The sequence below is a fragment of the Grosmannia clavigera genome (assembly GCF_000143105.1).
Source record: "Grosmannia clavigera kw1407 unplaced genomic scaffold GCSC_140, whole genome shotgun sequence".
Taxonomy (NCBI): domain Eukaryota; kingdom Fungi; phylum Ascomycota; class Sordariomycetes; order Ophiostomatales; family Ophiostomataceae; genus Leptographium; species Leptographium clavigerum.
The window spans coordinates 3,134,809-3,156,799 of record NW_014040801.1 but is presented as its reverse complement, the minus strand read 5'-3'; the positions used below and the strand labels follow the sequence as shown (position 1 = coordinate 3,156,799).

Below are 21,991 nucleotides of genomic sequence, written 5' to 3'. Positions count from 1 at the left end.
TCACAGGATATGCGTTGTATAATAGACTACGGCTTCATAAGGACACTCTATCAATCGCTGCTATTATTTCTCTGTCGGGGCACTTTCAAAACCCGTTTCAATACAAAAGTTCCACCAACGCCACCGAATCACGTCGTTTCTCTAGCCCAGTAGCTTCAGCCCGCCCTTGGTCTTCTGTCCTGGCTTGTGGACTCCCGAAGCGACGGGGCCGAGTGCCGCTTCGTACGGGTCTCGTCGGCCGCTGTCACCACCGCTGCCAGCCGACTTTTTCTTGTTCTTGTCGTTGCCGTTGCCGTTGCCTCTGCCCTTCTTGCCGCCCTTCTTGTTGTCCTCCTTGACGGCAGCGACCTTGATCTCGGTCTTGCTCTTGCGCACCACCACCGGATGGCTGCCAATGTACTTGCCGTTCATCTCCTTGGCTGCCTGAAAGAAGTCGTCGGCGTCGCTGAAGCTGACAAACCCGTATCCGCGTGACTTCTTGGTCCACTTGTCCCGCTTCACCACTGCCTTCTGCACCGACTTCCAGCGCGAGAAGGCCTTGAGCAGGGTCTCGTCCGTCACCTCGCCGGCCAGGTTGCCCACAAACAGCCGCAGGTGGCTCGGGTCCCATTCCAGCAGCGTGTCGTCCGCCCACGTCTTGCCGCCGCCCGACCGATACACCGTCTTCTGCCTCTCCTGGTTGCCGCTGCCGCCACCGACATCTGCTTCTGCCGTGCCCGCTGTCGTCGATGCTCCCGCTACTGCTGCTGCTGCCGCTGCTGCCACTGCGCTTCCGTCGGGTCCGTAAGAGGTTGCGGCGCCCGCATATTGCGACTGGCTTGCAGCAGATGCGCCATAGTACGAGCCGTAGCCCGAGGCAGCTCCTGCTCCGTAGCTGCTGTTCTCTTTGGGCATGTAGGCGCCCTGCCAGTTGGCAATCTGGGCAGCCATCTGCGGGTCCTGTTCGTAGCCGCCCGAGTGCGGCTGCTGCTGCTGCACACTCGGGGTCGGAAAGGGATTGCGGATATGTGGTGCCGCCGAGGTGGCAGCGGCCGTCGGCCCGTACTGGGCCCCATAGGTCGTGGGCCCTGTCTGAGGACCATACGACGGCTGTTGCTGTTGTTGTGGGTAGGCATTGTACCCGCCGTAGCCGCCACGGCCGCGGTCGCCACCTACGGGAGGCGCATAGGTGCGGGAGTATCCCAGCCGTGCCTGGCCCTGTAGCTGCTGTGGCTGTTGTGGCTGCTGTGGGCCGGTAGCTGGTCCATAGTAGGAAGATGAGGAGGATGGAGGGGGAGGCGCAGATGGCCCATAGGTTGTAGCTATCGGGACCGCCGATGACGGGGGTGCCGACACAGTAGAGGAGTATTCCGGTGCGCTCGCGGCAACGGTCGACGGCGGCGGGCGCGGAGGAAGCGATGGATGTGGCGAGCTGACGCCTGGAGGACCGAAGGACGACATGATAAATTTGGATATTTTCGACGAGAGAGAGCAAGAGAGGCGGTGACCGCAGTCCGCGGGAGACGCACAACGTACCTGTGATGCCAGATAGTGCAATGCCAGCAGGGCGCTCGGGTCTCGGAGATGCGCGATGTGCTGGAGTGGATGCCTCTGCTGTTGCGTCGAGATGCCGCGTCGTCGTCGCCTTGCGTGTGAGATCCGACCGGAAAAGTCACATATGTGGCTGACAGAACGTGGCTATCTGTGGCCGTGCAAAGCGCCGGACTTTTTCCGTTTTGACGGAACAATGGTTACTCCGCGTGAGGATTACACTCCCGAAGCCGCACCCGCGTCGGATTTCTAATCACTGTTGTCCGAGCCATCCTAGTTCACACATGTGCAACTTACGACGTAAAGCAAAGTCCCGCGACATCAGCATCATGGCCCGTAGCGAGTGCCACTTGTGTCATGACCGTTTCGAACGTCGTGGGGTTTGTCATCCTTGACGTGGCCCTGCAGCCGCATTTCTCGTATTATTAGTGAACTATTAGTGAACTCCCGACGAGGCGCTTCGACGAACGTCCATTTCACACTAGCAAGCCAAGACAAATCAGTTTTGTCCCCCATTCCCCCCACCTGCCTATTTTTTACTCCAACCTTGCACTTAGGAGCTCCGGTTCTCGCTTGGATCACCGCACTGCGGGAGAAAATACCGCGAAGGAGACGACAAACCCCGAAGTGCAGGCCGGAGCACAGTGATCCTCGTCTCCCGTCCTAGTGTCATAGTGGCTGGTCGAAAAGGTGTAGCTGGTCCCTCGTCCTCCTGGTCGGCTGTCCCGGACAGCGACGGAGTAAAAGGCCGGAAGAGCCGGAGCTCAAAAGCGGACACGACGAGCGTGGCAATGCAACGATGCGCGCCTGCTGCATCGCATTTGTAACTTACTGTAGAATTGCCTTTCCTACTATGTAGCTGCCATGCGGCCGCATGTACGATACATCATACATGTAAGCCATCTGTGGGTCGTCGGAGTGCAGCTTCGGATTCGGGGAGGTGCTCTCAGTCAGCCCCACTCCCTGGAGGAGGGGGCATTTTTCCGTCACCTTCTTCCGGCGTTTTGGAGGGCCATCTCCGCCGCTAGCCCAGGTGCCGTTACAAAGTTACAAGGCTGTTGACCGATGAAGGCGCCCAACAACTTCCAGCAGGGCAGCTGCCCCAGGTATCACTAACCTCGCTGGAAACCTCGCTAGAAACCCTGCGAGAGAGGAGAGGGGTGGTTCCTTCCGTGTGTCGCAACTACCGGATCGTCCTTCACTCCTGTGGCGACCGTAGTGCCCTCTCCTCTCTAAAGTTCCTTCTTCCATCTCTGTCTATATTTTTGGACGTCCTGTTTTTTCTTCCTCCTTTTCTTCTGTCTTCCTCCTTCCTCCCTTCCTTCGCTCTCCCTCTACTTCATCTTCTCTTATCAAACATCTTCTTATAACCCCCCTTGCTCTCAACTTCTTGGAAGCTATCTGCCCCAAGCAAGCTACCCCGGCTTTCTCTGCACCATCGCTCCTCTCGACGAGTGAGGCTTTTTCGCATATTTCCAGTCTTCTCTCCGCTACAGCAGAGCAATGTCTGGCCCCGTGTAAGTTAAGCGTGTCTTTCCTTACGCTACCGTTTGTCGCCGGCATCGTCGCGACTACGCCGCTCTCAGCCGTTGCCGTGCTGGAGCAGAGCTGCTTCTGCTGCAGCAAAACTACCCCACCCCCGCTCAAACCTCAGGATGGCTGGAGGTGTCAGTGAGACATCGCGACAAGCCAAAAGGGCCGTGGACAGATGCAACGGCAGCAAAGCATTTCGTAAAAGAGCCATTTCGTCACCCATCCATTCCCTTCCTTTTTGGGCTATTGGTCTGAAGCGCTCATCTACATGCCCAATGGCTAAACAATGACGACGCAGAACCCGCCTAGCTATGCTCGGCGGGGTGTTCGGCACCCCCTCCACCTCCACCTCTCCCCTGTACTGTCAATGTCCACTCCATCAGCTACCCCTTCTACTTCTCTGTCCTTCACCCGCTCTGTCGTACATGCACTTGGCTTCCCCCTCTCTGTATCCCTCCGTCTTCTTTAACGTGAAATATACTGCGAAGTTTGAAGTATGGCAATGCTAACTGTCTTGGAAGCGCTGATCTCGGCCTCATTGGCCTGGCCGTCATGTAAGTCCAATTCTGAAGCTTCCTAGCCACAGTTCCATCACCTTGACTAAGCTAACATGTCTTGCTTGACAGGGGCCAAAACCTGATCCTTAACATGGCCGACCACGGCTTCACCATCTGCGCCTTTAACCGCACCGTGTCCAAGGTCGACAAGTTCCTGGCCAACGAAGCCAAGGGCAAGTCCATTGTCGGTGCCCACACCACCGAGGAGTTCGTGTCCAAGCTCAAGACCCCCCGTCGGGTCATGCTCCTGGTCCAGGCTGGCCAGGCTGTCGACGACTGGATCGAGACCCTTCTTCCTCTTCTTGAGAAGGGCGACATCATCATTGACGGTGGCAACTCCCACTTCCCCGATTCCAACCGGAGATGCAAATACCTGGCTACCAAGGGCCTTAGCTTTGTCGGCTCTGGCGTTTCCGGTGGTGAGGAGGGTGCCCGCTACGGCCCCTCCCTGATGCCCGGTGGTGATGAGAAGGCATGGCCTCACATCAAGGACATTTTCCAGAGCGTCTCCGCCAAGAGCGACGGCGAGGCCTGCTGTGACTGGGTCGGTGACGAGGGTGCTGGCCACTACGTCAAGATGGTCCACAACGGTATCGAGTACGGCGACATGCAGCTGATCTCCGAGGTTCGCATCTGATTGCCACCCACTTTCCTCCTGCTTGGATTACCGTGCTGACCCTTACAATGCAGGCTTACGACATCATGAAGCGTGGTCTGGGAATGACCAACAAGGAGATTGGTGACGCACTGGCCAAGTGGAACAAGGGCGTCTTGGACTCTTTCCTCATTGAGATCACCCGTGACATTATGTACTACAACGACGAGGATGGCACCGCCCTGGTGGAGAAGATTCTCGACAAGGCTGGCCAGAAGGGCACTGGCAAGTGGACTGCCATCAACGCCCTGGACCTGGGCATGCCCGTCACGCTGATCGCCGAGGCTGTGCTGGCTCGCTGCCTGTCAAGCATCAAGGACGAGCGCGTTAAGGCCTCGACCAAGCTTCAGTTCGTCGGCCGCGCCAGCACCTTTGAAGGCAACAAGGAGCAGTTCCTTGAGGACCTGGAGCAGGCCCTGTATGCCTCCAAGATTATCTCCTACGCCCAGGGTTTCATGCTGATGCAGGAGGTGTGTATTGATCACCCGCTCGGATGACGTCTATTTGTTTCACCACGACAACCTTCATACTAACTTTCTTTTTCCAGGCCGCCAAGGAGTACGGCTGGAAGCTGAACAAGCCGTCCATCGCCCTGATGTGGCGCGGTGGCTGCATCATCCGCTCTGTCTTCCTCAAGGACATTACTGCTGCGTACCGCAAGGACAATGACCTGGAGAACCTGCTGTTCGATGACTTCTTCAACAAGGCCATCCACAAGGCTCAGCCCGGCTGGCGTGATGTCGTTTCCAAGGCCGCTCTTCTCGGTATCCCGACCCCGGCCTTCAGCACTGCTCTGTCGTGGTTCGACGGCTACCGCACCAAGGACCTGCCCGCCAACCTGCTGCAGGCCCAGCGCGACTACTTCGGTGCCCACACGTTCCGTATCAAGCCGGAGTTCGAGAGCGCCAAGTACCCCATCGGCCAGGACATCCACGTCAACTGGACCGGCCGCGGTGGCAACGTGTCTGCCTCTACCTACCAGGCATAAATAAGTCAAATACACAATACCCTTGAGAAGACCTGTTCGGGCAGAATCAAAGAAACCATCAAACGACATGAGAATGAAGTAGCAAAAGGATTTACACCACGTCCCGTGTAGGGAGGGCAGTCCAGCACCGCACAAGGCTTGGTTTGATCAAACCGAAAGGATTAAGCCTTAAGGCACAGCCGGAAACAACTTGGAAGATAATAAAAAAGCCCACCAGTAACCTGCAGCCTTCCCAAGGTATAGACACTAGGCTTCACCTAGGTAGTTTTATCACGTGTGTTTTTGCATATGTCGTGAGTTGTATCTTATACCCGTTAGAAAGACGGACTCTCCCATGGCATATTTATGTTCTTCTAATGCAAGAGTGTGTGGATGAATTTATACTGGTATTGATGTTTGAACAACGTGGAGAGCATGAAGAAACAACCAGCTGCGCGAGTATGCTTTGCTCTCTCCCCTTCTTTCCCCCTCATCCCACCCCCCTCCTTTGGTCAGCTACATAGCAGACTGGCCATGTCTTCTCGACAAAACTAGACCTAAACCTTGAAAGAGAAAGCCTCCCCTCTCAGTCTCGAACGCCGAAAACATTCGTGTCTCTAAACCCTCCTAACATTGGAGACCAAAAAAGCCCAGCAGGAAAATGCAATGAAATGAAGCAAACAGAAACGAAAAGAGACGCCATAGCTGCCAAGCTATTATTCATTACTCCGCATCTTCATCACCGGCCTGCTTTGTCCGCTTGGCCTGGGGTTCTTCGACGTTGCGCGCCTCGTCGATCTCGGGATCGGCGCTCTTGCGTTTCTTGTCCGGCGAGGGCAGTCGGCCTTCGGCAGTGTCGTTGTAGTAGCTGGGGGGGTGATGGTGGCCGCCGAGGTCGTTGGCCACCGTCTTGAGCACGACGTCCGACTCGCCCGAGACTGTCTGCGACAGCAGCGCAGTGTCCGAGTCGGCCTGACTGGCAGGGGCAAAATGGTTCTTTTCGCTATCGTCACCGGCAGCGGTCTGCTGACTCAGCTGGCTCGGCTGGCCCGGCTGGGTGTTGCGGTCAAGCTCCATGGGCGTGACGTCGCGACTGTCACGGGATTCCTGCCGGCTCCCGCGCGCGGAGGCGGCGGCGTCGAGCTGGCTGCTGTTCAGCTGCGACAGCTCGTGGGCGCCCCGCGTAGTCTCGAGCGAGAACACGGGCGAGCCCTGAATGACACCATTCTGCTTCTTGAGCGGGTTCTCGGTGTAGAAGGCGATCATAATCTGGATCGCACGCGTAATGCGGTCCTGGTTGGCTCCCAGGAATTGCCACCACGGCTCGGCATTCACGTCGTTGATCTTCACGCCCGAGGCCACGCTGGCAAAGAAGATGGATGCCGACGCGATATCCCGCGCATCCAGCAGTAGCGGCAGCGTCGTCAGGGCGGCGTCGTTGAGAAAGGTCCAGGCCGCCTCGCGGATCGGCTTGCTCGGCAGCTGGCTCAGCTTCCGCAACTGCGTCCATAGCTGGTTGTAGGGGTTGGCTACCATGAGGTCGAACGTGAGGGTCTCGAGCATGAGCTCCTCGTACGTCAGGATACTGTCACGCCAGCGCCAGTACTCCTTGCTCTGCTCGTCGACGATCAGGTTGAGGTTCTTCTGTGCGATCTTGGCCACGGCGATGATGATATGCTTAGTCTTGAAGCAGTTTTCCTCTGTCTTGTTCGCGAGAAACAGTGCGGTGGCAGCAATTTTCTGAGACACGACAGACAAGATTGTGAGCGGGGGGTGATGCCAAGGTGAGAGCGCCCCTTCGCTGATCTCCAGGAAGACTTACGTAGTGGTGAATCCCGCCATGTTCCTCCACCATGCTAATGCGCATGTAAAAGCGATGAAAGAAGACGGCAGCGGCATACAGCGTCATCTGAGGCAGTGCGTGTGGCTGTACTGCGATGCCGGACTGGTAGATGAAGTTAACACCTTTGGCTCGCCGCGCCCGTTCTTCGCTCGGCGACAGCCCGTGCAGCACACTCGGCGTGCTCTCCATCTCCTCCTCGGTATAGTACCACTGGTTGGCCAACGGCGGCGTAGTCACAGGAGAAACCGCTCCATTGCGGGGCTGCTGCTGCTGTGGTTGTTGCTGTGGCTGTGGCTGCTGTTGTGGTTGTTGTTGCTGCTGCTGCTGCCCCGGTCTGGGCGGGGATGTTCTTAAGGACTGTGTCGGAGGTGATGGCGCAGCCGGAGGCACATCTCTCTTGCGTAAGGATGAGACAGAGTGTGGTCGGAGCTCTGTGGGAAAAGCTGGCGCCGGTGCTCCCGATAACGGTTGTCCAGATGCAACAGTTGTTGGCGCCGACGTCACGGAGAGGGCGGGTACCCCTGCTGCAGGCCGGGCAGCTGGCAGTGATGGTGGCTGGTACCCCTCGCGAACCAGTCTGTATCTCTCTATGCTGGCCATGGCTAGTGACTCGGCTGCAGGATCTAAGCTGTATGTTTCGTTGCGCCTGCGAGGCGCAGGAAAGGGATAAGAGAAAGGAAGTCGCGCCCGTTGTCGCCCAACTCGGTTCGGACAAAGGCGTGCAGATGTGACTGTATATCTATAATCATAACGAATGGGGCGTCTCTCTACCACATCTTCGGGGGTCGGTGCGCGGAGATGGCTTGTCCGTGGTATGTAAAGAGGCAAAATTTCGATATCGAAATGACGATTACCAGAAGTCACCATATAGTGCCGACAAATCGCTGTGGCTGTGGGTCACGTGTACGGAGTATTTGAAGGCCTGCGCCACCGTTTGGCCAACAAGTCGCGAACACTTTGTGCACGGACCCTTTCAGCCGCGTGAATAGGTTCGTGCTTTGTGAACTTTTTGTCAAGGAGGTAGAGCATCCCAACGGAGTCACCACACACCGCACGCCTTTGTCCTTGTCCAGTCGCCCAAAGCGGGTTCCCTTGCTCACATCCGTCCACCAAGGCATCGGGCCGGCATCGTCTTTTTGATAAGATACCAAAGGGGTTTCGGGCGCCCACTCAGCGCCAGTCGCATCTCGACCATCCGACCCTATTTTTGCCCCCTTCCTCCTGCCTCCACGCTCGATTGTCTCCCGATTCCCGACCCCGAACCGTCACGTCGTTCTCATTCCGGTCGCAAGCCTGTGCAGAGCCGGGTTCCTGTTCGATCCATCCGAGGAGGTCGTTGATTCTTGCCAGCAACGCGCAACCCAACGAGCTGTTATAGTCGGTAGTCCTTTGTCGCCTGTTCTTTCTGGGCTTCTTCCTCTTCCACTCGCCAAGACCGATCTGCGAGTGCTCGGGACGGTGTGGCAGCTCAGTGAGCTTGGGATTGTGTGAAGAGATCGACGCGCTCTCTTCTCCTTGACACAGCATACGCAGCAGGCACGACATAGCTCTCTTCACCGATACCGGCCATGTTCTTCCTACACAATCTCGAGCGTAGGGTGACTCTGCATCCGTCCTACTTTGGGCGGAACATGCACGAGCTGGTCACGACGAAGCTCCTGAAGGATGTCGAGGGCACCTGTGCCGGCAACTACTACATAATATCCATCATGGATACGTTTGACATCTCGGCCGGCAAGATCCTGCCAGGCAACGGGCTCGCTGAATTCACCGTGGGCTACCGTGCCGTCGTATGGCGGCCATTCAAGGGCGAGACGGTATGCGCAGCCAGTCCTGGCCCCGGTCTCGAGCACAGCTGCTTCTGCGTGTGAGAGGGGCGTACAGAAACGAGTTCAGAAACAGGCTGACACAGGAAAAAACATCAAGGTTGATGCCGTCGTCTACTCAGTCAATCCCCACGGATTCTTCGCACAGGCTGGCCCTCTGCGCTTGTTTGTGTCGTCTCATGTATGGAAATTTCCTGCTTCGGCCGTTTCCGAGCATTGAACGACAGCAATGACGGTGGAGTGTGTTAACACTTCATGGACAGATGATTCCTAGTCAGGTCAAGTACGATCCAAACGCCACTCCGCCCCAGTTCACGGACAACGAGGACTACCGGATCGAGCCCGGAACACATATCCGGGTCAAGATCATGGGCACACGAAGCGAAGTCGGTGAGATGTGGGCAATTGGCACCATCAACGAAGACTATCTCGGGTATGCATATCTTTGTCCACACTGTGGCTTCTCTCCGCTGGGAGAAATGAAACCAAAGTTAACGCCTCTCCCCTAGCCCTCTTGGCCCTTAGACGACCTCTTCGGCCGCGGCTGTTCGGCGCTGAAAGTATGCGCCGTCTGGGCGTGCGGCCGTCATTGTTGTCTCTGCCACGATGCAGACAACAACGGGCATCATTGTGCACATCTGTGTAAGAGGGTGGCGGCCAGTCGCCACCAGAATGGGACGTGTGTCTGTCACGAGAATCGAGGCCTTCTCGTTAGACATTTTCCCCTTATAGAGCCTTCCTGACCTGAAACGAGCGACCCAACAAGCAGAGGGGTGCGAACTTTGTCGTACGAAAAAGCGCCATAGAATTCCAATGCCTGTACTATACCAGCGACACTAAATCATGTTGGAATGACTTGTTTAGATATCAAATTGACTGCCCCGTGCGGTATTGTTACAGTGCGGACTGCTCCTGATGCTCGGGCTACCCGGTGTGAACAAGAACCAATTGTGATACACACGTGACCTTTTTGTTTTGGATGTCCGTAGGAGCGCCTTCTTCTCTTAGAGATATATTTTTATCATATGAATCTGTTCTAAGCACTGCTTCTTCTACCATTAAATTCCCAACTTGACCAGTTTCACCCAGCTTGATGCTTGAAGCGTTGTGTTTGGTATAGTGGCGCCTCTATGTTCTACGATACCTCTGGATGAAGTCGGCCACCGAGACACTGATCTTAGACCGCTTCGGAGTGTTTACGCGTGCCGAAGAGTCAAACTTACATCATTCTTCAGCAGACATCGGTGAGACTAGTTCTAAAAACAGCGTCAACCCAGAAGATAAGCCAACTGTGGCCAGTCCGGGACGAATGAAGAACAAGCCTATAAAGGTAGATAACCCGATTCGAATGGATTGGCCATGTCTCTGTGCCGGCTCGTGTTCTCGACTCTCTGCTTTCAGTGACTTTTCTTTTTTCTGGACGGGACGCAAAAGCGAGCACATGTTGCTCTTTCGTCGTACTGCTTAGAATATCCCATTGGATCAAACTTGGGATCAAAGTCAAAGGAGAATCCACGAAGTACAACAACCATTGATCTTTACGAGGAATACGAGCTCTGCCAACCAACAGCTCAATTGTTGGTGTTGGCATGATTTTGCTTGTTCCTGTTTGGGGCCACAAGAGACCTTTGAAAGTAGCCACCACACACACCAGGATGAAAACCTCAAAATCAAAATTTTGATACTAAATTCAGCTAAAGCAAGATAAGAGGGGCCTCATGAAAAGACTCACCGCTTCTAGTTTCTTGTTTTTATCTGTTATTCGCCTATTATCGGGCCAAGTTGTCTCCCACTGACGCCGTATCCATGCCAACATTTGGACATATGCAGCCACGCAGAGTTGTTTCCATGTGTGGCCCCCACAACCATATTTCCTTAGAGTCACGGCGGTGGCCGGAGGCAGGTGTTAGAATTGATTAAAATTGTCCAGATAGGGAGTGGTAGTATAAGAGTCTGTCGAGATGTACTCGATGCCCTGCTTCTACCGGGGGGGGGATGGTGTGAAGCTAGACCATCATGTTTTCGACATTTCTCCTATTTTCTTAAACCCCTTGGCATATTTGGCACGTTTCTTTGGACTGTGAACTAAAGCTCTAAACTAATGATCTCTGTGCCGCAGTCCAAGATGTTTTCTCGGCACAGCAGAACAGTTAGATCCGGCCGAGATTGGTAGAGCAGTATTACAATAATTTCTTCTTCTGCTACGTGGGGGAAGTTGAAAAAAAGCATGAAGCAAACAGATCCGATCGATCGATGTTAATGACGCAAGGCGGTTTGTGGCGTGTGTATAATGATTGATGTAGCAGCAGCCGATACTACTAAGGTAGGGATATTTCAGCTTACCCACAACAGAAACGCCTGCACGTGCTGAAAAGCAAGTCCCCTCGAAAATAAAAGGATACTTTTGTTAAACGTGTGACAAGATTAAGGTTGTTGACGTTGCTAATACCCTTTAAGGTGACTCGTTACTCAAATGTGTTTTGTACTTGCAAGGCTACAAACAGGCTGCATCTGTGTTATCTGTCTCTAATCCCAATGCTTGTGAGAACGAGAAAAAGTCTTGTTTTTCATTCGAGTGTTGCCCTTGCCAGTAGCTGGCAGGAGACTAGAACTCAGCCCCTCCTCGATTTACTTGCGTCACATTGTCCAATAATGCATCAGCTTCTCCACCTCACTAATTCGTTGTTCCCTGGCTCAGCTGAAAAGAGCGGCGAAAAAGAGAAAAGAACACGGAGTACTCCGTACAAAGTAGCTAATTGAATGGCCACGATACGATATGACAGAAAACAAAGGCGGAGTAGAGATGCCTTCAATATAATATACACCACAGTATCAAAATCGACTGGCCGAGAGAGGACTTTCTTGACATTTGACTAGATAAAATCATACAGCTCTCCACTCTAGATCTAGAAACGTGGCACTATATGCGATCTAATTGATCGTCTCCCTCTGCCGGCGAAGCATTGAAATGCAGGCTTAGTACGGAGTATCTTACATTAATCATCGCATGATCGGTCGGTGTTTGTGTCTTAGGAAACCTGGGCTGACAAGAGGTGTAAATGGACAAGGTTCAAGAGAGTGACCTCTCACCTAAGCGATCGTTTACACTGCCAATAAACAACTGTACTGGTAAATCATGCCTTGCATGTTGCTGAAAAGTTGACATAGAAAACAGAAGAGCACCACTGATAGCACGTGAGTGGCGAGGATACGAATCATGACCGGGCAAGAGACTGCATCAAGTAGTTTTGAAGATGTAGTTTAGAGATGTAGTAGGTAGTGGCGCACTCAAAATACTCTAAGTTGCGGTCTCCCTTCCTTGTCTGCAGAGAGGTTGCTTTATTCTCGAAAACAATTTCGTTATTGGAGGGAGGTCTTTGAGCTAGAGTACGTAAAATTTGTTTATTTTGCTTCAGTTTGCTTTGCTTTATGTGATGTTCTTTTTTTTAAACAAATTTCTTTTTTTTGTTTTAGATCCCTTTGCCTTTTAATCGGTGAGCAAACTTCATTGCTACTGAGGCAGACGCTCCGAACAAGTATAAATAGGAAAATCCCATCTGACTATGCTTTTCATATGTGCACCTTTTTCCTCTCCAATTTATATGTATTCAAACCTTACCTATCGTCCGTCCCAGCATTTGCAGACGTGCATCACATCGTCTTCTATATTCTTTCTGGCTTTTCGCCTTTCATGTACATCATTGGCTACATCATCCGATCAAATATCTCTCGACGATACCCGACAGACCACAGGCGGATAGTTCCGGTGCCAAGAGCTGCTGGGGGCAAGTTGGCAAGTTGAACTTTCGTTTACAATTCAGATTGTCTGAAGGGAAACTTGACCGATTGTAACCTCACTTGGTACCTTTATCAATGCAAATAGGCACCCTTAGCACATCTATCAGTCAGGAGAGGTGCCCAAGGAAGTAACTTCAAGGCTCGTTGAAACTTCTAGGTACCATCATCTACCATCGAAACCGGAATACGTTGAGGGTCGGGGTTTTTTTAACTAATGCTAACTCATTTGAAGTAGGTTGGAGAGAGTTCATCAGTGGTCATTGCAGAGGAACAGGTATATTATCATTGTCAGACATAATTAGCTACACAGTAGTTATACAAAAACGTAGCTATTGCTTCCCGTTTTGTCTCAAATAGTCTATATGAAGCTGTAGGTTTGGCTCTTTGCTTTCTCTGCAACTATAGCTAATGTCCTTTCCAGATAAGTTCACCGAAGGTAGGAAACACAACCCAGATATTCAACTGGACTGAAATTGGGATGGGAACATTTTTACAACTTTTTTTAGGAGCCGAGATATGATATTTTCATTCACTACATCCAAACTGACATAATTCCTGTGCGTATCTAATTTCCTTCTCCGGTCTCTCCCACTTCTCCCCCTTTTTTTTCTAATGTCGATTGTCCAGTCTTTTGTTACCCTTTCCGATAACCCGACATTTCTTAACATGGGTTACTCCAAATTTGGAGTGTACTTCGGCTGTATCTCTACTGCCAATGCAGCCTGTCTCCGAGGCACTCGCGGGATTGCCACTTTGCCTCGCAGGGCCCAGACAGCCCTAAAGGAGAGGTCCATCGAGGAAATCCAGACCGAGGAGAGCCAGAAGAACATGGCAGCAGCACCAACAGCCCTGAATGATAGCTTCTGGCGAAAGATCACCGTCTGGGGGAACATATCCCAGGATCAGTTTCTCTCCTACCGATGGAGCGTTAGTAACCCTACGAAAATTGAAAATACAAAAAAAGAAAAATGCTGATTTTGACGGATAGGTGGCGCAGACCGTCCAAGGAGAGAGAAAGCTCGCCAACTTCCTCGAGGCCGTGCTGCCTGACGCTGTACCTTACGAAGAAACTGGTGACAAGATGCAGACACGCGAGGATCTCGTAGCCGATGTCATGGACGGCATCAAAGCGGCCACAATGTCGACCAGAATGACGTGCTGAGCCCCCAATCCCCACTCGCCTTTTCCTGTCTTTGACGACAATGGCTGACTTCGTATAGGCCATATGTGCTCAGCCGGATCAACTGGAAGGATCCTCGCAATGACCCTATCTTCCGCCAGTTTCTGCCGGTCAAATCGCGAATGATTCCTGATCACCCAAAGCTGACGCTCGACTCTCTGCACGAGTCTGCCGATTCTCCCGTCAGTGGTCTGGTGTACCGCTATCCGGAGAAGGCTCTTTTCTTGCGTAGGTTTATTGTCTGGAGTTTGCAATTGGTTGCTATCATTTACGTCCTTGGCTGATTCTGGACCGTGATAGCCACATCAGTCTGTCCGACCTACTGCATGTTCTGCACGCGTTCATATGCCGTGGGCGGTAACACCGAGTCGGTCAAGAAGGCATCGATGAAGCCGACCAAGCGTCGCTGGGAAGAGGTGTTTGCCTACATTGAAAGCCAGCCTGCTCTGCAGGACATTGTCGTCTCTGGCGGTGACGCCTACTACCTGACTCCTGACCAGCTGGCGTATGTGGGCGAGCGTCTAATTGCCATGCCGAACATCCGTCGGTTCCGGTTTGCCTCCAAGGGCGTGGCCGTGGCGCCTGCTCGCATCCTCGATGCAGAGGACAGCTGGTTCGATGCACTCAGCTATGTCGCCACGCAAGCACGCAAGGCCGGCAAGGCGATGGCGCTGCACACGCACTTTAATCACCCCAACGAGATCTCGTGGGTGACGGAACAGGCAGCACGCAAGCTTTCCGAGGCTGGGATAATGGTCCGCAACCAGACGGTGCTGCTACGAGGTGTCAACGACGACGTTGCCACGATGTCGACGCTGATTCGCAAGTTGGCCGACAACATCATCTTCCCCGTAGGAACTACAAATCTCCCTTCCCCCCCTTTCTGGATGTCCGAAATCATAGGCTTATTCGATTTCCACAGTACTATGTGTACCAATGTGACATGGTCGAGAAGGTAGAGCACCTCCGGACGCCGCTCCAGACCATCCTGGACATCGAGGCTCAGATCCGGGGCTCTATTGCTGGCTTCATGATGCCGCAGTTCGTCGTGGACCTGCCTGGCGGTGGTGGCAAGCGTCTGGCTTGCTCGCACCTTGACTACGACCGCAACACTGGGGTCTCCCGGTTCATGGCGCCTGCAGTGACTGGCCGAGACAAGGACAACAAGGTGTATGAGTATTACGATCCTGTGGATGCACTTCCTGTGCCATCTACCACTCCCACGAGCGCGTGAGGGGATCTACAGTCCACCTCGTTTCTCGAAATGAAGTGCTGAGCACTTTTACATACGGACTGGTGGCGGTGTCTTTTTTTTGGAGTGACAATTGCACTTTATACCATGGGCTTGGGGAATTAGATATATATTACGGAGTACTGCCTGATGCATTGCTATTAATGGCATGCTATCGATGGCAAGCCATCGGAGGCTTGACGGCAATAGATTACCGGATAGAGAACAAGGTCACTAGATTTGGGTCAATGAATAGCTATTAGATTACTGTATGGACGTGCCATCTAAATGGGGTGTGCAATATTTGAGTTTGCTGCTGGGTATCATATTTTTCTGGTACGAGGCAACATGAAAGTGCTTCCTATGAAGAATGGACAGCTACGGTATTACCCGATGATGCGGTGTGTTGCATGGGGGGCTTGTCATGCTGTTGCGTTAAAGCGAACAGGAAGGTTCTTGTGTTAGTTTCGGCCAGAGACACATGACATCAGATGTGAACGTACCAAAGGATTACCAGTTATGGAGTCGGTTGTTCACGGTGAGCAGTTCCAACTAATGCAAACCAACATCGCTTAAATCCAGTAGAGTTGAATGTGCTCGTCGGGTTGGCTGCCTTCACACCGTTACTCCCAGCATATAGAGCGTAGCCGATTCCAGTCCTTTCGACGATGGCCGATACCAGCTACTATTCGCTGGAAGCCTACGCCCAAGGAGCCGCCCAAAAATCGGGACCTACTACATAAGTCGTAGCTGGAACAAGCCGAATCAGGAGCCCACTTCTGCAGGAAGCCGAAACCATGTCTGATTCACCCCTTTCTAGCAGCACAGCTCAACAATCGGTGTACGGAGTACGTCGTACTATGTACGTATGTACGAGGAACAACTGGAGAGAAACGGCGGCTATCTCACCCGAGCTACTCCGTACTCCGTATATATCTTGCCATCTCCCCAGAATGAATGACATCTGCTCGGGGCGAAGCAGAGACAGGGCCTCCATCCGAAATGCTTCCCCATGGCTGCCAGGGTGGGTTTTCAAGTCTGAGCCCAAAAATTCCCTCCAGCTGAGTACGGTCTTGTGATTTCCCTGTCGCATGTTTTGGACACGGAACCCTGCGGATAGGGATCTTTGAGAGATGATACGAGGGTAAAAAGGTAAAAAAAGTTTTGCAAGAACCCACTTTCGGAGGCATGGGGCCTTGTAGGGTGTCGTTCTGTGCGTATTAATATTCCGGGCTCTGTATACATAGTAACGAGTATGACTCGCGGCGTAGCGATGTCACGCTGGGGATCTTGCTTGTGGCTGTTCGGACTCCGTACTCTGTACGGGCGCCAGCCCGAGCTGTTGAACGAGAGAGCGAGGAGCGATGGATCATCTCACCTGGGAGCCACTGCAACATCAGAAATGGGGCTTTCTGCCGGGGCCGGAAACGCCGCAGGGTGGCAATAGGTGGCCGTTGGGGCGTCTCCCCCTTCTTCGATCGTGCTTCTATCCATCTCTCTCTACATAGTACGGAGTATGCCGGCTTGTTCCACGAGCGATGATCCTGTGAGAGCGCGAGAACCGGCATCCGGACCGCTTTGCCCACACTCGACTACGTAATCACTCACTAGCCAAGCCCTTGTCTGAGCACAGGCGGCAGCAAGATTCCCCGGAGAGGTCTCTGGAAACTCGCCGGCATATTTGATTATAGATGAGTGCTCGTGCACTAGGACTGGGGCACAGTATTTCCCAAAGACCTGTCATTTGGGTCAGCCACTGCCACTAAGCAAATGAATCCATGTCACTGGTATGGCAACGGCCCATTTTGCGCACGGAAGTAGCCATGATATCTCGCCAAAGTCCAGGTTCTAGGACAGCGTTGCAATGGAAGACGCCTAGAAGAAAGCCCGAGGATACGTCCAAGACAGACGACAGGCGCGAGAACGGAGCTGGAATCAGGAAAGCAGGAAACCAAGGAAACCAGGAAGCCTGGAAGCTTGGAAGCGAGAAGTGGTAGCGGATGATGGGAAATGCGTTTAATTACAAACAAGATGCAATAAGACGAAGGGTGTATCGGAGGTAAGCTCGAGAGCTGATGGGGCGGCTTGTCGATGTGAGCTCCGTAAGAGATCGGCCAGGCCGATCGAAACGGGCAATGATATGCCGTCCTTTTCGGCGCTGCAGATTGCCTCACGCTTCGGATGGGCGTGGGGCTTGTCATAAACGGTCAGAGATGCGAGTGAGACTGGACATCCTTGGCTGGATAGCGGCTGGGACCCGCAAAGCCGGTACTCGTTCTCAAATAGTATCTTATATCGTTGAGGCAAGGCAGGCGGCTGCTCATAGTACGATAGGATGCAGGCAAGCAAGCTACTTCTTGTCCATGCAGGCGAAGTGGAAAAAGTACGCGTACAGCAGAAAAACGGCGGCAGAACGACGTGCTCTGATGTTCGAGATGCTTCCCTGCAAAAAGCGCTGCTCGTATCCAACGGCTGGACCACCGAGGCAACATGTGCATCTTACGAGTGTCTGCTCGTGATGGACGATACGTGTGCGAGTATATGTCCACGATACTATGTACGATACATGGCTGCAGCGGAACTGCATTGCATTGCATGAACGGGCGGCAAAAATGTGCTGAACGGTGCCTGCGCATTCAGCAGAACGCCGTGCCATCACGGCCCCTGGCACGTCTCAGCGATGCTGGGGTTCCTTGCAGCTTTGATTAGTGTTTAAATGAACTAATTAGAACATCACCAGAATTGACCACTATAACGTAGTGCTACGACGCATGTAGCTTCGGCAGTGTAATCTTCTGCACTGCTACTATGCATTAATACAGAGTGCTACGTATGCATGTATCTGTAACATGCAATTAGCCCACGCGTCTTTTTGCGGAAGGCACGTCGGACGCGTCTGGACACGGCAGGAAGGGAAGGCACAGAGGACAGGAACAGCCCCAAACTATCGCGGTGCCAAAATAGTGACAAAACCCATCTCCAAACCCAGTACTTCTGTGGGCACGTTCGAACAACTTGCTGAGTTTTGCTTATACGTTTTTATTCGTACGATATGCAGCAGCGTCATCTACCTTCCACATCCCCCCCACCCCCTCTCTCCCGCCCTACGACCAAGTTGGCACGCTAACGCCACCCCAGCTGTCCCTGAACCCCTGACTACCAGTTGACGACCCCTGACAGCAATATGGAGAAAAAGCACCAGCTAGGCCGGTTCCGCTGTTGGCTTGGCGGCCGGTGGCGGTGGATAGCAGTCTGTGACCCCCGGTCCTGTCTGCCTCATTTGCCGGTCCTGGGTGAAGGGATCCGCTCTGCGTCTGCTCGTCTGCTCGTACTCGCCCGTACAAAGTACGATGTACGGGTACTCGTACAGCTGGCTCGTGCGGATTGGCTCTGGCCCTGGCCCGGCGTGATGAGATGAGGTGAGGACGGTCTGGTCGCGTCTGTTCTGGGTGGCTGCTAGTGCTGGCTAGCACTGAGTACCGCGCGTACCACGGATGCTCTGGTTGTACCGTCTGAACCAGTGAGTGACCGTTGTCGGGAGGAACAGACGGGGTCAGCGGGAGGAATTGGACTTCTCCCGCCTGGCTGCTGAGCCTGTTATTCTGTGCCATTGCCGTTTCTGCAGACATTCACGTTTCTGTTCTCGTCCTCTCTGTTCGTCTGTCTTCCATTCTGCTCACCATCTCATCCTGCTGTCGACAGAACTGCCAGCTTGTCCCCTGAGTTCGACGTGAAGGAGAGCTGCCAGAGAAAAGTCTCGCACCCACTTCACCGCCCACGTGCAGCTCCGAGCTCGCCCAACGACACCGTCCCGACACCGACACCGACACCACAGAACAGCACGGCCGACCGGCTGCAGACATGCCTTCTCAGACCGCTTTGGCAACGCCTGGCGACGACAGCGGCATGGACAGCATGACAGTCGCCGCCGCATCGGCCAACGGCGCGTTCTACCACCACAACATTGCAGCGCAACAGCACGCCAACGCAATCCTCGGCACGGGCTTGTGGCGGCCAGAATCCGCCCCTTCGACCGGACGGAACATCTCGCCCAGCCCGCTGCTCAGACGGCTGGCACGAGGTGCAGGACGGCGGCACCAGAGCGAGAGTCCATCGGGCAGACCAGCGAGAATATCGGATCGTCGTGCTGGCTCGTCCAGCAGCAGCGGCTACCGCAGCTACAGCGCTAACACCCACGACACGCGCTATGGCAGCGCCAGAAGCGCATCGATTTCGTCGGGCGTGCCGCCACCGTTGTCCCGGGACGAGTTCGAGGCACTTCCCGTTGCTATACAGAGAAAGGTAAGATACTGTGCTAGCCAGCCTTTTCCCTTAGTTCCCTTCACTGCATGGAAAAAGAAAGCAGCGAAACCGCGCCAGCGAGCAAAAGCAAGGAAGGCCAGAACAGGCAGCTCAGCAAGTGCGATACACTCACTGCAATGCATCCATTCGCCACTGGCCGTCTGGAGGCGCGCTCCCCTCCCTCAAATAGCACCACTCTCATTCTTGACGAGTAGCTGGTGGCTGGTGGCTCCAGCGGCTACAGCCTAAAGTGGAAAAGCTGTGGGAGATCACCCCTTCTGTCCCTTGTCTAGCCTGCAGGCCAGGAAAGCGATTGGATCATTCGCAAGACGAGCTGGACGAGTTAGGCTTCGCGCTGCTGTTCCGAGTGGACGCCAGACTTTCGTCTGACTCGGCTGCGCCTAGTATGTGCCAAGTGTGCTCTCGTCACAGCACACTGCGACGCCAGAAGAAGGCAGCGAGGCATCACAGACGTTGCAGTGTCACAAACTCGATCAAGCTGCATGCTCGGTCCCCATGCACCCCAAGCTTTTTTAGGGGCGGCTCTAAGCCGTCTTTGAGCTGTCAAGGGCGCCTGTTCCCTGTCTTTTCTGCCTTTATCCCTTTCTGTTCACGGCCAGACGAGATCTGGACATTGGACCCGCAGCTGCATGCCTGCTACTCTGTATGCACGCACGAGTACTCCGTGCTGCAAGATGCTCTCGTGCAGTCTGGTGGCGTTTCTCACACAGTCCATTTCACCTGCATTGGCTCCATAATAGTCTCCCTTGGTCGACCTTTTTTGCCCGTCTTATATTAAACCTGCCTCTCTCTCCCTGCGTCCCGCTTTCTGCTTTCATTGCCTGATGATCTTCGGCCAGCAGCCCTACCGTGTTGCTCTGGCAGTTGCTTCTTTCTGTTTGCTTTTGGCCTGTCTGTCTGTTTTTGGAGATAACAAAATGCCTGGGTTCTAACGCATGCTTTCTCTTCTTGCCCTGTGCAGTACTTCTCTACGCTCGAACGACTTCGCTTCGCTCAGGACTCCGGTGTCGACGGGATCTGCCAGCACTACGACGACATCTCTGCACAGAATCTGAAGCGCCGGAAGTCGCGCCAGTATCCCAGCGGCTCAGGGAATATCTCTGGCCGTCTCAGGCGACAATCGCTGCGGGAATCGCCTGTGACCGACTCGTTCATTTATGCCGCCCTGCCCGACAAGCTCAGAAAGCGCGAGTTCAGCCGCGAGGAGCAGGTCATATTAGCAGGACAGCTCCGTGCCAGTGTCATCCTCGACGCCGCCGACGAGGCCGTGTACAGGATAGGACGGCGTGCCAGCACCCGGCAGCTCATTCCGGACATCCAGATTGACAGTCCTTCACTGTCGACTCGGCGCAGCATGGAGTCTGTAGGCAACGGCAGCATTGGGCCGCTCGACCTGGCCGGCAACCGGGCCAGTGCCGTGCCCGATTCATTTTACAACTCTTTCCGGTGGGTAGACGAGGACGAGGACCTGGATCTGCGTCTCTTCCTCGACGACTACCACGCCAATCTCCGCGAAGCACTGCCCCAGCATAACAAGGAGAGACATCCGTCGTTCCGGCGCCGCATGTCTGTGTCCAAGATCCCCTTCAGCCTGCCGCTGGCCGAGCCAAGTCAGCCACCGGTGAAGGACACCCGGTCCACTGCGTCGGTGTCGCCGAGCCCGAGTCAGAGCTCATCACCGTTTCCCACAGTGCCATCCACGGTGCCATCTACGGTGCCGCCGCAGTCACCAGTGGCCTCGCAGCACCCACGACGCAAGTCCCGGGCACTCTCGCTGATCGGCCCCAAGCACACAGCACACACGGCACATACATCCCACATATCGCTCTCCTCGATCGACCCGGGTGCAGCTCACTACCAAAATCCCGAGGCGCGCCTGAAGCTGCGGGTGTACCTGGCCTCGCCGCAAAAGTTCGACGAGGCTATCGAGTTTGGCTTTCCGTCGACGGAGGGGGTCTCGGATGCGGCCACTGGAGCGCTGGATGCCAATTCTCCGAGACGGAGCCGGAGCCGAATGCATTCGCGCCGCACTCTCTCGGACAACTCCAACACGATGCAGACGTTCCTGGACGACGACGATGACGACCGGCTAGACACGGACCAGGCTTCGGTGCCCGATCCCGAATCGCCACGGACGCCGAACCTGTTCTCGACGGCCGATACCGTGGTCGCCGGACACCGGCCATCGGAAAGTTACGCTCAGGCGCCGATGTCGTCGCGTGAGATGACGCTGCGCATGACGCTGACGCGGCCGGATCTACGCGCCTGTGAGGAGCTCATGTATGGCTGGCAGCCGCAGCCGCTGCCGCTGGGCCGCAAGTCGCAGTCGCCGCTGCGCGAGGACCTGGCCATGGGCAGCAGCTCGCGGCCCAAGGACAGCATCGACCAGCTGTTTGCGGGCATCGATCACTGGGGCCCAGACCCGCCTGAGAAGGGCATGATGAAGCGGTTCTGGCACCGGATGCGGCGATCCTGAGTGGCCCCTGATCCACAGTGGCTTCCAGCGTCAGGCAACTCCTAATTGCGATACATCTGGTCCTAATTTCTT

The 21,991-nt window shown here is 54.3% G+C and overlaps 6 protein-coding genes across 6 annotated transcripts; 4 read left to right on the top strand and 2 right to left on the bottom strand.

The window, feature by feature from the left end:
• Positions 1–141: 141 nt before the first annotated feature.
• CMQ_969 (rnp domain containing protein) lies at positions 142–1,440 on the bottom strand (the record flags this gene model as incomplete). Its single annotated transcript, XM_014318048.1, has 1 exon — positions 142–1,440. The coding sequence occupies one exon, from the start codon at positions 1,438–1,440 to the stop codon at positions 142–144; it is 1,299 nt and encodes a 432-aa protein (XP_014173523.1).
• Positions 1,441–3,033: 1,593 nt separating this feature from the next.
• CMQ_958 (6-phosphogluconate dehydrogenase) lies at positions 3,034–5,263 on the top strand (the record flags this gene model as incomplete). The annotated part of the gene is made up of 5 exons (XM_014318037.1): positions 3,034–3,047; positions 3,585–3,617; positions 3,690–4,245; positions 4,311–4,745; positions 4,823–5,263. 5 exons carry the CDS (start codon positions 3,034–3,036, stop codon positions 5,261–5,263), a joined length of 1,479 nt encoding a protein of 492 aa, XP_014173512.1.
• A 702-nt stretch (positions 5,264–5,965) lies between these two features.
• Positions 5,966–7,274, bottom strand: CMQ_1092 (uncharacterized protein; the record flags this gene model as incomplete). Its single annotated transcript, XM_014318171.1, has 2 exons — positions 5,966–6,982; positions 7,065–7,274. 2 exons carry the CDS (start codon positions 7,272–7,274, stop codon positions 5,966–5,968), a joined length of 1,227 nt encoding a protein of 408 aa, XP_014173646.1.
• A 1,379-nt stretch (positions 7,275–8,653) lies between these two features.
• Positions 8,654–9,436, top strand: CMQ_1596 (RNA polymerase 2 subunit 7; the record flags this gene model as incomplete). Its single annotated transcript, XM_014318675.1, has 3 exons — positions 8,654–8,902; positions 9,175–9,344; positions 9,421–9,436. 3 exons carry the CDS (start codon positions 8,654–8,656, stop codon positions 9,434–9,436), a joined length of 435 nt encoding a protein of 144 aa, XP_014174150.1.
• A 3,939-nt stretch (positions 9,437–13,375) lies between these two features.
• On the top strand, positions 13,376–15,123 carry CMQ_608 (L-lysine-aminomutase; the record flags this gene model as incomplete). Its single annotated transcript, XM_014317687.1, has 5 exons — positions 13,376–13,636; positions 13,698–13,849; positions 13,930–14,117; positions 14,190–14,740; positions 14,812–15,123. The coding sequence occupies 5 exons, from the start codon at positions 13,376–13,378 to the stop codon at positions 15,121–15,123; spliced, it is 1,464 nt and encodes a 487-aa protein (XP_014173162.1).
• A 3,491-nt stretch (positions 15,124–18,614) lies between these two features.
• Positions 18,615–21,919, top strand: CMQ_1100 (uncharacterized protein; the record flags this gene model as incomplete). The annotated part of the gene is made up of 3 exons (XM_014318179.1): positions 18,615–18,640; positions 18,906–19,422; positions 20,405–21,919. The coding sequence occupies 3 exons, from the start codon at positions 18,615–18,617 to the stop codon at positions 21,917–21,919; spliced, it is 2,058 nt and encodes a 685-aa protein (XP_014173654.1).
• Positions 21,920–21,991: the final 72 nt, after the last annotated feature.